This window comes from Hyaena hyaena, unplaced genomic scaffold (genome assembly GCF_003009895.1).
Source record: "Hyaena hyaena isolate Hyena2069 unplaced genomic scaffold, ASM300989v1 scaffold_731, whole genome shotgun sequence".
Lineage (NCBI taxonomy): Eukaryota > Metazoa > Chordata > Mammalia > Carnivora > Hyaenidae > Hyaena > Hyaena hyaena.
In genome coordinates this window covers 745184-760127 of record NW_024081360.1, presented here as the reverse complement: position 1 = coordinate 760127, position 14944 = coordinate 745184, and the positions used below count along the sequence as shown (strand labels likewise).

The window sequence follows — 14944 nt, the reverse complement described above, 5'->3', positions numbered from 1 at the left end:
TGGCTGTGTATCCTTTAAAAGTTTACCCTAAATTCACCTTTATCGGAAGACGTAATAAAAATTTTCTTGTTTCTATGACATGGAAATGCCCAGAGCTAAACTATCATAGTGACAGGATCATGGATACTCCATCTTTCTAGATGTTTACATTTCAGAGAGATGGCTCCCAGACCTGTTAAAAAAAAATCCTGAGTTATAAAGTTGACAAAAGGCTAACTCAGGAAGGGGTTTTAAAAAAAATGTGTACACACACACACACACACACACACACACACATTTTCATTTATATACAGCCTTCACTGGATGAGACCATCCTACCCAGTGTAAACTGTAAGATGCTTAGCATCCTTTTGTATCACCTCAAAACACCAGCAATGTCCTTTCGTTCTCTGACCTCCTATCCCAAGCACTGTGGCAATTACAATATAAGGAGCGTGAGGAGAAGGGAGGGAAAGAAGAAAACTGCTCATTTTCAAATACCTACTGCAAGTGATAACACCAAACTAAGGTAACTGGCTCATCTGGATTGGCCCAAGATCCTTCCCCTTTAACTTTCTCATGTATAGCACTGAACATCCCATGTCTCAGGAAACCCATCAGCTCTGAGCAAACTGGGATGACTGGCACCCTAACACCCCACCATATAGACAGACAGACACCATACATATTAATAATCATCTAATTACATGCATGTGTTCACTTAGGGTAAAATAAAAAGGTTTTAAATGGGAAACATCTGAGTTTGGATTTTGGTTCTGTGACTAAGGCGAGTATCTTAACACCTGTGGTTGGCAGTTCTTTGGTCTGTTCAAGTAAATAAAAATGGTGTATCCTGTCAGGGCAAGTGGGAGAATATAGCAGTTAGTAAATGCCTTAGCCTCTTGCTTGAATTCTGGCCTCAGTTCTTCACCAAAGTTCCCACATCAATTTTCAGTTACCTCTTCTTTAAGGAAATCTTATTGTGTCCCAAGTGTTAGTATATCAGTATCCCAACTAAAACAAGAGACTTTGAGTATGAGTTTTGCCTTTATAGTTTTTAATATAGTAGTTGTCGGCTAGGTATTGCTCTACAAGTAAGGATTTGTTAGTAGCTATATAATTAATACCCTGTACTTTTACCAACTCTCACGTGGCTGAGCCTTCTCTGGAGCTCCTATTGTGACATCCTGGTGCTCCTAATTGGCTTTCTTTGGCTGGATATTTTCTCAGGAAGGACTCTATCAGCATGTACACAAGCTACCCCTACTTCCTGGGCATATGTGTCTGTAGTGGGAGCTGTATGAGGCTGCCCTAATGGTGTGATTTCAGGAGGTTTTTATTCACCCAAATGTTTCGCCTGTTTGCTGATAACCAGTGCCTCATAATCTACTTCCTTAGCACTAGTGAAATGTAAATATTCAAAGAGAGTGTATTCACAAGGCTTCCTTAGTCATTTTTCCTTGGTGAGAATCCTTTACCTGCATTCAGCCTTGAAAGTAAGTCTTGAAAAGCAATGGGTGGGGAAACTAAGAAGGAAGTGGCCCTGGAGGAAGTCAAGGGCACCAATGGTCATGAGCAGTTTCCACAGGCCCCTGACACAGAAGATGAGCACCTCACACTGCTACCTGCTACAGGCCCTGAGTCTGTACCTTGTGCACACGTGCAGTTGGCTGTTATCCTCAACTATATTGTATGATTTAGTTGAGCTAAGCACTCAGTTGTTGCTTAAAAAAAATACTGCTGCCTAAAATGATGACAGTTGTTCTAGAATGACACTCTGCAGAGTATTGATATCACACAGTTGGGAGAATGGGGCATTTATTGCATTTATTGGCTCTGTTAGTCTAAAGTGCCCCAAACAGGGAATAATCTAGCTGAGTTGGGGGAGTATGGGTGCAGGAGAAGGTTATGTGGTCCAGGAAAGGGAAGGAAGAAGTAAAATTAAATGACAAAGAGACTATCCTAGGGTTAAGATAATGCTGCAAAGGAGCAACTCTTCAGAAACTTTTCTACCCAACAGATGGGGTTGGTCACCATCCCAGCCTTTTCTCATTGAAAGTTTTCAATTAAAATTTATTGTTTTTAAGTTTATTTATTTTTAAGAGAGAGACAGTGCAAGTGGGGGAGGGGCAGAGAGAGAGGGAGACAGAAATTGAAGCAGGCTCCAGGCTCTGAGCCATCAGCACAGAGCTCAATGCAAGGCTCAAACTCACTAGCCGAGACGTGAGATCATGACCTGAGCTGAAGTCGGACACTTAACCGACTAAGCCACCTAGGCACCTCTCATTAAAGTTGAAAACTATGTATGATTTTTATCAAAGAAATCAGTGATAAGAGTTGCCACATGCCCAGTTAAATTTGAATTTCAGATAAACTATGAATAATTTTTTAGGGTAAATGTGTTCTAAATATTGCATGGGACTTATACTAAAAATCAGTCATCCTTTACCCGGAACTCAAATTTAACTGGGTTTCCTGTGTTTTTATTTGCTAAATCTGGCAATGCTAGTCAATGAACTATAGGATTCATTTTGTGGAAATCCACATTACAGCTAACTTGCATATACCTTTAAGGAGACACAACCCTTAATTTACATACATACCACACCACAAAATGCAGGCAACAACTCTTTCTTTAATGGGATTCATGTTATTTTGATGACCTTCAGGTCAAATTCAGATTCATGCTATGAGCTCCATTGGCTAGTTTTATCCGTGTAACACTTGAGGCCTCCTCTTTGCTCTGGGGCATTAGAAGCCGTGTCTCTTGAAGTATTTGGCTCGTGCAAGGACATCATTGCAGAAGTCACAGTTCAGGTCCTGGTTGCTTCTGATGTAGTCAGGGCCCCCAGCATAGGCACAGAGTCCACCTGGGATTGGTGAGATGGGTTAGTGCTGACCCCATAGCCCTTCATTGCTTCGGGGTCTCAACAGTTAGCTTAGATTCTCTTTCTAAGTTGCTTAGTAGGAGGCAACTGAGGTTTGGGGGAATCTCGTGTAATGTCTTGTCTTAATTCCATGCTGTGAAATCACCAACCCTGGCTTACACTTACCTCTCAGGTACTGGTCAGGGGTCCAGGTTGGAAACCTGGTCTGGATTTCTTTGATCCTAACAGTCAGGACCTCGATTAATGGAGAAACCTGGGACTCGCTGATCCAGGATGTGGGAGTATAAAGGCCAGGGCCCTAGAGGGAGGCAGAGGAAAAGCTCAGCAAGCTTGGTGGGCAGGTGACAGGACTTCATGGGGATCAGTGTTGCTTTTTCATTTCCTTTCTTTTTCTCTCCTCCTCCTCCGGCAGAACTAATGCCACCTTTAATCTCCCTGGGGATAAACAGTAAAGCTACAAGGTTTGGGCAACCGAAAGAGGAGCAAACATTTTGCAACTGCTTCATTGTAATGGTGAGAGGCATAATTGAAAGCCTAAGATGACAGAGATAGTGGACATCCCAGGCTGATGTCCTCCTTCAATGCTGCAAACACAAGCCCTCCAAACAGGTCAGAAAGGGCTTTTTCTATGTGTACTTGTAATTCTCCTTTCAGGTAATCTGAATTTCTAAAAGTACTTCTAATTTTTCTTGTACATCTTTGGTCGCCATTCCACATGAGTTTCAACATGTTTAGGAGAAATGTCTGACTTGGGACAATTCCATCTTCAAAGTAGATGGGCTCATCCTTTTCCCAAGGACAAGATTTCACAGAGGAGGCAGAGCAGGGCATCAGAAATGATGCTGACCCCTAACATTGCCCATGTTGGTATTGGTGTCAATTCTGCATTTTCCAGCTGCCACGTGGCTTTGCAACAATGACTCTGTCCTTGCAATCCTTGCAAAACCACTTCCTCACTTGGAAAGGATGAATTGCATGCCTTCCCCTTCTCCCATCCTTATCAGATTATTGGGTGGGTCTCTAAATCAAAACAAGAGAAAGCATTTGAAAGTACTTTTAAATTGCAAAGTGTCATTCCAAATAGTAATAGGAGGCCAGTTTAAAGATCACTGAGGAGATCACATGTTCCTAAAAGCTAAAAAGATGACCACAATACTTAAAGGCTTCTCAACAATTACAACAACGTCAAATGCAATAGAAAAAAAGCACAGTGCCATTGTCTCCTTGCCATCACTGATCCCCCGGGACACAATTAATTCAACAAGTGGGGTTAATGCCCAGTTCCCTGGGAGTCTCTGTGAGACAAGCTGAGACGAGACAGAAATAGTGCAAAAATAAAACTGATCTTCAGAACTAAGAATTGTGTAGAAGGAAGAAAAGGAAAGGGAATTCAATATTTGCTGAGAATCTGCCAGATTCTAAACACGTTTTCCCATTATAGCATTGAGTCTTCATAACAATTCTATGAGGACGGCATCTGGCATCATATAGGTGAGGGAACTAAGGCCTAAGGAGATTAAACGAAGTCATGTGGTTACAAAATAACAGAGCAAGGATCCAGAATAGGGAACCACGGATGATATCCTGGAAACATAGCATAGTTGATTTTCAAAAGAAACCAGAGCTCAGAACAAAACAGTGATGTTGCTACCTGCATCAGGCAGAGCTGTGGCTCTCACAGTGCCAGGGAGCACCTTTCACTCTGTGTTCCACAGAGCTGCACTGCAGGTGTCCACAACAATAAATGTGAAGATGTCCCCTTACCATCATGTCATGTAGCTCAACAGCCATATATCGTAACTGACAGAGGATTACCTGCACAACCCCGATTCCATCGCCCACGTTGCCCACATTGGCCATAACGTTGCCACCATGAGACTCCCTGGACAAGACACCAGCGATCACTGCAGGATCCATGCAGTACTTTCGGCCAACAGTACGAATCACAGGCTGATATCTCAGGAGGTATGGCATGTCTATTTCAGCCAGCCTTTCAGAGGCACGAACTCCTGAAGCAAACACAGAAGGAAAGATGTGACTTGTGTGATTTATGCTGATGTGGGAGCTCAAGAGGACAGAAATCACACCCCAAGGATCTGAGCAGTGGTCTAGGACCAAGAAGCTCACGTTTCAGTCTGAAATCCCTAGTGGACCTAAAAGTATGATTCTCCTTGGAGCTTTAGTTGGCATCCACTGAGGCAGTGTCCTTTGTGGCTTCCAGGGCTCCTTGCTGGGCTCTCAGAGGCTGCTCTGGCCCATGTAGGACAATTCCCTGGGCACAGGCACACTGGCCCCATCCTAAGCACCCCAAACAGATATGCCTATCCATCCGCTACAACAGGCACCAGACATGAAAGAGAGAATCCCCCAACTCCTTTAAGAAGTCCTTGGAGTGTTTCCCTGACAGGTTTGCTCACTCTTGCCCACCTTTGCTCCCTAAAGTGATATCCAGAAATTGCATGAGCTTAAACCATTGTAGAATAACAAGGATGTGGAGCAAAATGAAAACTAATACTGATTTACTTGGCTGGCCTGCTTACCTTGTAAGCATATGTGTGGTTTCAAAAGTACTCTCATCTACATACACTCTACATTCTACTGACCAGAGTTTACAACAAAACTGTAAAGTAAGCACTTTAAAGTCCATTTAGTGGAGATGTAGGGGAACTAAATGACTAGTGGAAAAACCAGGGCATATACTCAGATGACGTCTTTGGGCTCCACATCTAGTGCTCTTCCTACCACTTGGTAATGTGGGGCTGTGGGAAAGAGGGGGAGCCAGAAGGATATGTTGAGAGGACAAAAATCTGTGGGCCAGGACAGGGAGACATGGGTGTGAGGTATCAGAGGAAGGGACAAAATCCTGTCGAAGCCACCCTTGCCAAAAGGAGGCACTTTCTGAGAGAAAGAGAAGTGGCGGGTGAGGTGAACAAGGACATTATAATTACCACAGTAGTTCAGGCCTTGACGTTTTCCAATCACACAAGATGCTCCAGGAGTGTCGAAGTTTCGGATGTTTCCATAGCATCCCCAGTTGCTGCTTTCAGATGAGTCTACAAATTGAGAAAATTTCAATGTAAGGCATTGAACTAGACTCATTTTGATCATCTGTCCATGAATGAAGCACCACTAATAAAAAGAACTTTAAATCAGTTACAACAAGAACTTCACTCTGAATCAAAACACTTTTGAAACTTACAGTATGGTGATTAGGAAATTATCTTAGAGACCTCCTCGATACAAAATTGTCACCTCCTACCCTACAGGCATGAGGAACTGTTGGATACTCCTCGCAAAGCCCTGGGCTGTCCAACGTTGTTGAGTTGGTGTCTTGGACTCAATCCAGATGATCTGTTTCCTATAACCAGTCCTCATCCTATATCTTGGGAGAACTCTCAGTACTTCACCCTCAAATATTCCTGACTGGCTGGTCTGGTGAGATATTTATGGTTGCTCTAGAGAAATGTTTATAAAGCCTGGGCTTCCCTAAGGTCTCAATCCAGACCCAAAGTAAAGCCACTGGGACTTGGAGCTGGCTTTCCCTGGTCTCCTAGATGGTGTGCTCTTCTAGGTGGGTGCCTAAGACAGCTAAGAGGGGAGGACAGGTAATGATGCACAGGACCAGGTCTCTATGTGGGTCTCCCTCTTTCCACTTCTTCCCTTTATCTCTTTGCCTTTCTATCTCTCTTTACACTGCTATTTTTCCAGGAAGGAGAGGTTTTTCACAAAGGCCACTGAAGAGAAGGGAATTCCCTAGTATTCATAATTCACACAGAAGAAGGTCACATGAACCAGTAACAAGATACCTATGGGGGGCAGGAATTTGCCCCCTGAGAGAATCATGATAAGCCTGTAAGGACCCCTCATTAGATTGCTCTTTTTTAATTTACTTTATTCTTTGCTCATATCATCGAATTTTCATGATTTGCACATCTTTGGAAATAAATCTACTACACATCATCATATGTGTATTGTATATTTATATAAATGCCTTTTAAGGTTCTGTTTTCTTACTAAGAGCTTCTTGGGGTTGGCATCTGAAAATACTAATATTTTGGAGTACATCTAATTTACAAACTTTTGATAAGTAATCTGAAAGAAATATGGACATGAAAAGACCTCATCTTTTATAAGTGTACTAAAAACCAAATGAGCTCATGTATCCTTTTTTATTTTTTAATCAGTACATTTTTATATTTATAATTGGTGACAAATACCCTTAATATTGTTAATTGGTTGTGTCATTCATTGCTCCCTGCCCCAAAGTCACTCCTTAGTCACATTAAATGCTCCTTAAAGATCCTTATATTCCCAAAATATCTTGTTGAAATTTAAAAATACTTGTTAAATAAATGGATCAATCAACAAATGAATGAATGTAGGACCCTAGTTGAGAAATCTTCAGAATTTACAACTGAGAAAAAGTTTGCTTCTCCTGAGAAACTATGTTTCTTCCTTTTATTTATCAAAAAACATCTACTTTTCCTTGTGTCACAGCTGCAAGGAACCTTAAGACCATATCTGAAATTCAGGCATAACAACTATGTCAGCCTCAGTGGTTAGCTTAGTCACATGTCCTTGATCTCCTTCATGTCAGTTTTCTATTTGAAATTGCATTAGTCTTATTACAGGAAGCCATCTCAGTCTTTCTACGGTGCTTAATGAGTACTTATCAATGATGTGTATTTGAAGTCCAGCTTCCAGCAATGCTGTTTTAAGCCGAGCCTACAGGAGAACCCCCTCCTTTTGTGGTGTATTTGGAAAGAAACTATTTTCCAGGGCCTGTTATTGAATCTAGTATTTGTTGGACAGCTTAGAAAAAAAGACCAATATTTTCTACTGCAGTTTCAAGTATCAGAAATACCATTCTGTTCCTATGCTTACCCTCCCATCTCCAAAGTCAGTTGGAGACTCTTACTCACCAGTAAGGACAAGGAGACCCACAAGCAGCCACAGCACAGACATATTGATGAGCTGGCTCTACAGGTCCTAAAATGATTTTAGAATAGAAGTTAACTCAAAGATGTGAAAACATCAATCGTCATCATAACAATATGTAATGTTTCTATGGAAAGAGGTAAAAAAAAAAAAAAAGGAATAAGTTTCCCCATGTGTGAATTAAGAAAATTAATTATTTGAATCATGATAAGAAAAGCAAAAGTAAGCATGTGCCCCATCCATCCTTGTAATTAGTTTTAAAATGATGATACTCCTGCTTGGTCCACAGGGACTCACCAGACCACCAAGTTACTGGATAGTAATTATCTCAAGAAGCCAAGATGTTTTGATTTTCAACACTGAGAAACATAGTGACCTGAGTTCAGATGCTGAAAAATAAATGTTTGATGCATGTGCCTTCTCTCAGTTGTAGCCCTCTCATTATCAAAAGATAATATGAAAAGGAGATTTTTATATTAGTGTTTCTCTTCATTTGGGTTCTTTTTTGTTTGGTGTAGAGGAAAGGTTATAGTCCTTTCAGTGTCTTAAAACATACTCTGTTTGATTGGAGGAAGGAATGGGTAGACCTTTCTCACTGCTCTAACCCCCCAGCCTGGGAATCTCAGACCCCTTTGGCCACCTTAAGCCATGCTCCCCATTCCCCTTCTGCAAAGCTCCTGTGCAGGAGAAAACCTGGGCCAGAACCTGGGGAGATAGAGACACAGGTTGATTCCACCAGCAAAGTCAAATTCCAGTGAAGTCAAGTCATAGGCAGGGGGCCAGAATTGAACTCATAAGGTGCTCTCTAGCTGGGAGAAGTGATATATGGTCAGCATCAAGCACTTGCACTCACCCACTTTCTCTCTTTCTCATCCCAACCATTTCTGTAACCACCTTCCATGTGTCCAAAGAGTCTTGGTTCTCCCACTAGCTACCTAACAAATACGCAAATGCCACCCAGGATGGTTGACTCCAGGCAATGCTGGAGGAGCTGGCCTCCTGCCCCCAAAGCCTCCACCTCCCACCAACCCCTCCCACTGCAGGGTGTTCCTCATCCTTTCTGTAGATCAGCTGAGCCTGGCTACCTATCATTTTGAATTATTACTATCATTATAAGTAGGAGTGTGCATATAAATATAGCACTCATCTCTTTTGTTTTGAGGTTATTCTTTTTTTTAAATGTTTTATTTATTTTTAAGAGAGAGAGTATGAGCAGGGTAGGAGCAGAGAGAGAGAGAAGGAGACAGAGGATCCAAAGCAGTCTCCAGATGACAGCAGCAAGCCCAATGCGAGACTTGAACTCACAAACCATGAGATCATGAGCCAAAGTCAGACACTCAACCAACTGAGCCACGCAGGCGTCCCTTGAGGTTACTCTTTATGGGTGTTTCCTTCCAAATACCCAGGAAGAAATTAATTCTCAAGATAAAGGAGAGATATTAAGAAAGTCATTTAAATTAAGTCTTATACAAGCACTTGTGTGCTCCTCAGACATGGCCATTTGTTTTGTTTTGTTTTGTTTTTCTTTCCCACAATACTGAGGTGGTCTACCTGATTTCCCTCAGTTGAGCAGAAAATACCATGTTCAGTCCCAACACCAGAAAGATACAGGAACGTGGAATTTTAGCTGGGTCTGCAAAAATTCTCAGGTTCAAACACCCAACAGGAATCATTTATAATGTATCCACTGAGCCTCTGACACTGAATGAGAGAGGACACTGAATCCCAGGAAGAAGAATGGAAAAAGAGCCACTTAGGTATAGGAAAAGCTCATATGGTCTCATGAATGATTATCTTCACAGAGGCTTCTCACTGGCCTTATGGAAAGAACACTGCAGGAAAAAAAAATATTGCTGGCATCCAGATGCCAAACCAAGGGCATTTTACTCTTGTTGCAACTTTTCCAGGGAACTGCTGTTTTTCTTGGAAACCCAAGTGGAAAAGGAGTTAGTTTTCATTACAATATGAAAGTGACTTCACATTCCAAGAAGGGAACTAAAGCTCTGTTGAGCAAGCCCTTGAATGAAGAGTCTATGTAATTATGTATGTCAATTATTTAGAAACACAAAGTTACTTTTGTTATGTTTTAATTGCATCTGGAAAGAGCAACAAGTGACAATGGAAATAAACACAGCATATTGAAGTAACTCAAACTCTGTGATGCCAAAAAGCACTTTGTGTTTTAGAAGGGACTGTTTAGAAGGCATTGCTAGAGTGTGCTGGGGGAGTGTCCATTGGTTACTTACGTAAGGCCAATCTCTTAATCCCCCTGGGGCTCCCTGGACTTGAAACCATTATTAGAATGTCAAGCCAAGACAGCACAGTGCACATAATTAATGCCAAGCACAGTAATTCTGGTGGCATCCCTCTTTTTCCTTCCTGATGAGCAAAACAGTGACAAACAGCACAGGGGTGTCAACAAGCTGGAGCAGTAGCCTGATGGGCACACTTGAAACAAACAACCCAAGCATCCCTTAGGGCCAGTTCAAGTTCCTGGTGGCCTCTACCCACCTTCCCTCCACCGAATGCTTTGTAATTCCCAAAGCATTGGTTAGGTATGTAAGGCATAATAGACCATCTCCTCCTCCCTTAACCAATGTTTCCGGAAAAGGTGGATATAAAGATCTTTGGTCTTTGTAGTTTCCTCACCACAGAATTCATGTTCCTTTTCCATGAATGTTCTCCTGGGTCTTCACCAGAAACCTTAAACCATAGCCACTACACATCCTTAGGACCCTCCAACCAGCCTGGAAATTGTGTTGTTTTAGCACCCTGAGGTGCTGGGGAGGAAGCTGACCCTGCCTCATCATGTCCCCGCTGTTCGATGCTAGAAAAAATGAGGACTGCTCTACACATGCATGTTAGACAAGTCTCCTGCTCCACACTGTCTTGTCGCCCTGCTTTTACTGCTAACTTGTCTTTCTCTCTGCTTGCTCCCTGTGGGGTGATAGGCCTTTCCAGTAGCATCTCATCTTAGTCATCCACACTCTTGCTTTCCTGTCTTTTCCCTCCCTCCTCACAGCAACACAACAGCCCATTGCCCTGCAGATGGCTATCCACCAACAGGCCTAAATTAAAATGATAGCAATGACAGTCACAAATATCAAATGTTTTTGCTACTATGATCACGTTTTCTTGAGAAAAATCTGGCTTTTAGAGTAAAATTTAAGGCTCTTTCTGAACTTGCTTTTTGTAGAATTGCATGGTCTGTGAATATGTATGTTTCCTGAATTTGGATTGTGAACAGTTTACCAGCCACAAAGAGGTTGGAGGTGTGATGGCATCTCTTCACTCTCTACAGGCACATCCTTTCTTCTCTCTCTTTAAGGCCTCTGTGCCCTATTCTCCTCATTTGCCCATCTAGGCAAACTTCCCAGAGCTGAGAACTCCAGGAAGGCTCCTTTCCTGGTCCTGGGGGCTATCCCCAGAATATTCCTTTCTAAGCAAAGATCAAACAAAGGAGACCATGGCCTCTCTGTTAATCTGCTTGAAGCTTGTCTCTCCTTTTACTCAGCCAGGTTTAAGCTGCTAAGCATGTGCCAACATGCTTAGCTCCTTCAAGGCTTCCAGAGAAAATAAGATTCTATTATAGAGCCATTATGTAGGGTGTATGAGGTTAATGGACGTTGTCAGGAATGTGATGGTGGGGGAGAGATTGCTATCTGGCAAAATACCAATACCTCAATCCTTTGGTTTCATTGTTGTTGTTGTTGTTTAATTTTTATTGTTTTATTTTCAAAGTTGGGGGGCAGAGGGGAAGGCAGAGACAGAGGGAAAGAGAGAATCTCAAGCAGGCTCCATGCTGTCAGCACAGAGCCCAACTCAGGGCTCGATATCACAAACCATGAGATTATGACCTGAGCTGCATTCAAGAGCCACCCAGACACCCCAGTCAATCTTTTGGCTTTGAATTCACAGCAAAGACATCCTATTCAGACTATTATAACTGTGAAAGGTACATATGTTTATGTTCCTTGTTTTGCACATGCTCACAAATACAAAAGTAACTATATACTTGCATTAACAGAAATCTATATTTTTATAAGTAATATAATGAACAGAAAAAAATCATCCCATCATCTACATAATTTTTTATAACCTGGGCTTTCCTTGCAAGGTCCTTAAGTTTTATCCTATTCCAAATTTTCTTGTTTACTTAGCAGCAAAGATACCATCATTGCCAATTGATCACCATGACTGGATCTTTCATTTTAAATAAGCCTGAAAGTAAGTTCCCCGGTCCGTCTTATACTCACCCGTCTTCTGTTACCTCTTCTCCTTAGAGGCAAGGCAGTCCGCAATGCTTTATATAGAGTCCCTGTCCTGCTTCCTCTTTTTAAAAGTGTTGACTTCATCCTCTTATGAAAAGATTTATGGCTAAGTCTTACAAGTTAGTAATAACCACAATAATTACAAATACTTTGAACTTATATAGGGCCTTTTATTCAAGAATGTCCTGGCATTTTGCAAACACTAACCAATTAGTTCCCTAGCACACCTTAGAGGCAGATCATAGTTTGTAGATTCATGTTGATACTTTCAGTCCAACATTTGCTTTTATTTGTTCCAGTTTCTAGGAATAGGGGAAGGTAAGAAAAGAAGGAAGGAAGGAAGGAAGGAAGGAAGGAAGGAAGGAAGGAAGGAAGGAAGGAAGGAAGGAAGGAAGAGGGAAAGAAATGAATTTGGGATGTCAAAAACTCATTCTTGATCGGTAGTTCAAACAAGGAGAACCACACCTTAGACAAGCTGAATGATGTTTTTATATATGTCTAGTACATACTGTTTGTTCCTAAATTCCTACCTCAATAACTACTTTGACAGGTTTTATATGAAGTTTCCAGAAAGGACTCTTTGCTCTAGGTTGCTCAAGTGATGAGTTTCATAACTAGAAGAAGGAACCCCCTCTATTACCAACCATTCCCTTTGCCCCATCTCTACTGAATGACTTGATTTTCCCATCATTTGCTCTATGCCTTCCTACAGGCTTTTCCCCCTGCCTGAAATGCCCTTTGGGACAGGGACTATGTTTCATGTGTCTTTATAACCCTACCCTAACACCCTGCCTGACACATAGGAGCTACTCAATAAAACCCCTGGAATAAATGGCTTGCTCATTGCTAATTTGTTTATAATCTGTCTCCTCTGCATCCCCTGCCTTCTCCCCCTGCCTCACCCTGACACAACTAGAATGTAAGCTCTGAACAGTGACCTTGGCTGCTTCATTATGACTGAGTCCTCGGAGCCCAGATCAGAGTCTACACATTATGGGTGTTTGGTACACATATTTTGAATCAGTCAGGGCATGAAGAATTCCTACAACCTCACCCAGCAAGACTCAGTTTGGGTCCCCAATGCCAGATCCCAGAGTAAGCTTTCATTGCTCATGTCCCATGCAGGCAGCCCTGTGGATATTTCTATCACAGTACCTGTGACACTTTTTTTTTGGTCCATCTGAAAACAACTGGAGATCAAAGACTGGATCTTTTTTCCTGCATCTCCTAAATAGCACATAAGGAGTATTTAATAAATGTTTATGGAAAGAATGAGTGAATGAATTAATGGATACGTATGACTTGGGAAGTCACTGACTGGGCATCTGCAGCTCAGACTTTGGGTATTAAGATTTTGTTGCTGTGTACCAGGGGCTGAGTTGATGAGGCCACAAGAATGTAGGGCACTTTGAGCAAGGATGGATCCAGACCTGTAGACCCAGGGAGTTCCTGAACTTTAAATTTGGGAAAGAGGATATGAGAATGCTTCTCTCTCTCTATTATTGGCAGAGTTGGAATAAAAAGTAGAACAATAATGTGTCCTAACATCATATCCCTACAGAAAAAAAAAAAGAGCCCTTTCTTTTCATTTTGTCTAGCACACACCAACAGCTAAAATTTATTACAGTATAAGGAAGTATGGGAATGCCCTGACCCCATCTGCCCTGGCCATGTCTCCAGGGCTGATCTAACCGAGTATCCACATTAGTATCCAGGAAGGTTCTCCCTGGTCAGAGGCCAGCATGCTGCCTGGCAACAGCTCCACAGAAATAATGCCCACATAAGCCTCAGGATTGTTCAGTCCTCAGTCAGTTCCCATGTGAACGAAAATTCCTTTCAATGACCTGGTGTTCAACAGTAGGGGAGGTGGTGTGGGTATTGAAAAGAAGCTTGCTGCTCTTAGGCTTAAGTCAGACTAAATAGGAACAGTGCAAGATATTCCCTGTCATGCTCCCTTGGGCTAGGAGAGCAGTGAATGCCTCTATAATTCTGATGCCATTTCTCATGTTATTTTTCTTTTCCATACAGGCAGTTCTGTGACACCAGTTGGGTGTTGTAATTTAACTCAATTCTGACACTGTGTACCTGGCACATAGAACTCAAAGAAACATTTTACTGACTACATTACTGGTTTGTTGTAAGAGGATATAACTCAGGAATAGCCAGATTGAAAAGACTTGTAGGGTGAGATAAGAGGACAGGCTATAGAGCTTCTATGCTCTCTCCAGACACACTGCTATCCGTGAATCTCCATCAACCTAAAAGCTCTCTCAACCCCCTCCTTTTGGGTTCTTATGACCACATTACTTAGCCATGACTGATTGGCCATGGAGATTGAACTCAATCTCCAGCCCCTCTCCCCTTCCCAGAGATTGGGGTGGGGATGAAGGGACTGAAAATTCCAACCCTTTAATCACACATCTGTCGCCCCTCCCACCCACCATCCACCATCCTTTCATAATTCACCTCATTAATATAATAAAAGACACATTTATTGTTCTTACCCCTTGAGAAATTCCAAGGATTTTAGGAGCTCTGTACCAGGAATAGAGATGAAAACCAAATATATATTTCTTTTCTTTTCTTTTAATAATCCTATCATATCTTTATAAGAATTAGAAGAGATACCAAACTGCATGCACACAGAGAAAAGGCCATATGAGTGATGAAGTTTTGTGCTGATGGGGTTTTGTGGGGTCTGGAGCCAATGGCCAAGAATTCTTGAAGATGTCTTTGGTGCAAAAAGATGATTTTATTAAAGCATGGGGACAAGACCCATAGGCAGGAAGAGCTGCACTGGGGTCATGACCTGCTCCTCAGGTTGGGAGGGGGTCAGGGATAGAGTAAGTCTCTAAGCAATTTTGGAAG

General features: G+C 42.0%; 1 protein-coding gene across 1 annotated transcript; it reads right to left on the bottom strand.

The window, feature by feature from the left end:
• Positions 1–2730: 2730 nt before the first annotated feature.
• On the bottom strand, positions 2731–7832 carry LYG1 (lysozyme g1). Its single transcript, XM_039217976.1, has 5 exons — positions 7790–7832; positions 5816–5920; positions 4683–4876; positions 3033–3165; positions 2731–2849 (listed from the first exon to the last, which is right to left on the bottom strand). The coding sequence occupies exons 1-5, from the start codon at positions 7830–7832 to the stop codon at positions 2731–2733; spliced, it is 594 nt and encodes a 197-aa protein (XP_039073907.1).
• Between the last annotated feature and the right edge of the window lie 7112 nt (positions 7833–14944).

Excerpts from the sequence above, each read along its gene's own strand:
- LYG1 (XM_039217976.1), bottom strand. The coding sequence starts at position 7,832 with ATGTCTGTGCTGTGGCTGCTTGTGGGTCTCCTTGTCCTTACTG. Across the intron at positions 3,166-4,682 it reads ATGGAATCGGGGTTGTGCAG|GGCCCTGGCCTTTATACTCC; the intron begins GTAATCCTCTGT and ends GCCTCCCTCTAG. Across the intron at positions 2,850-3,032 it reads CCCTGACCAGTACCTGAGAG|GTGGACTCTGTGCCTATGCT; the intron begins GTAAGTGTAAGC and ends CACCAATCCCAG.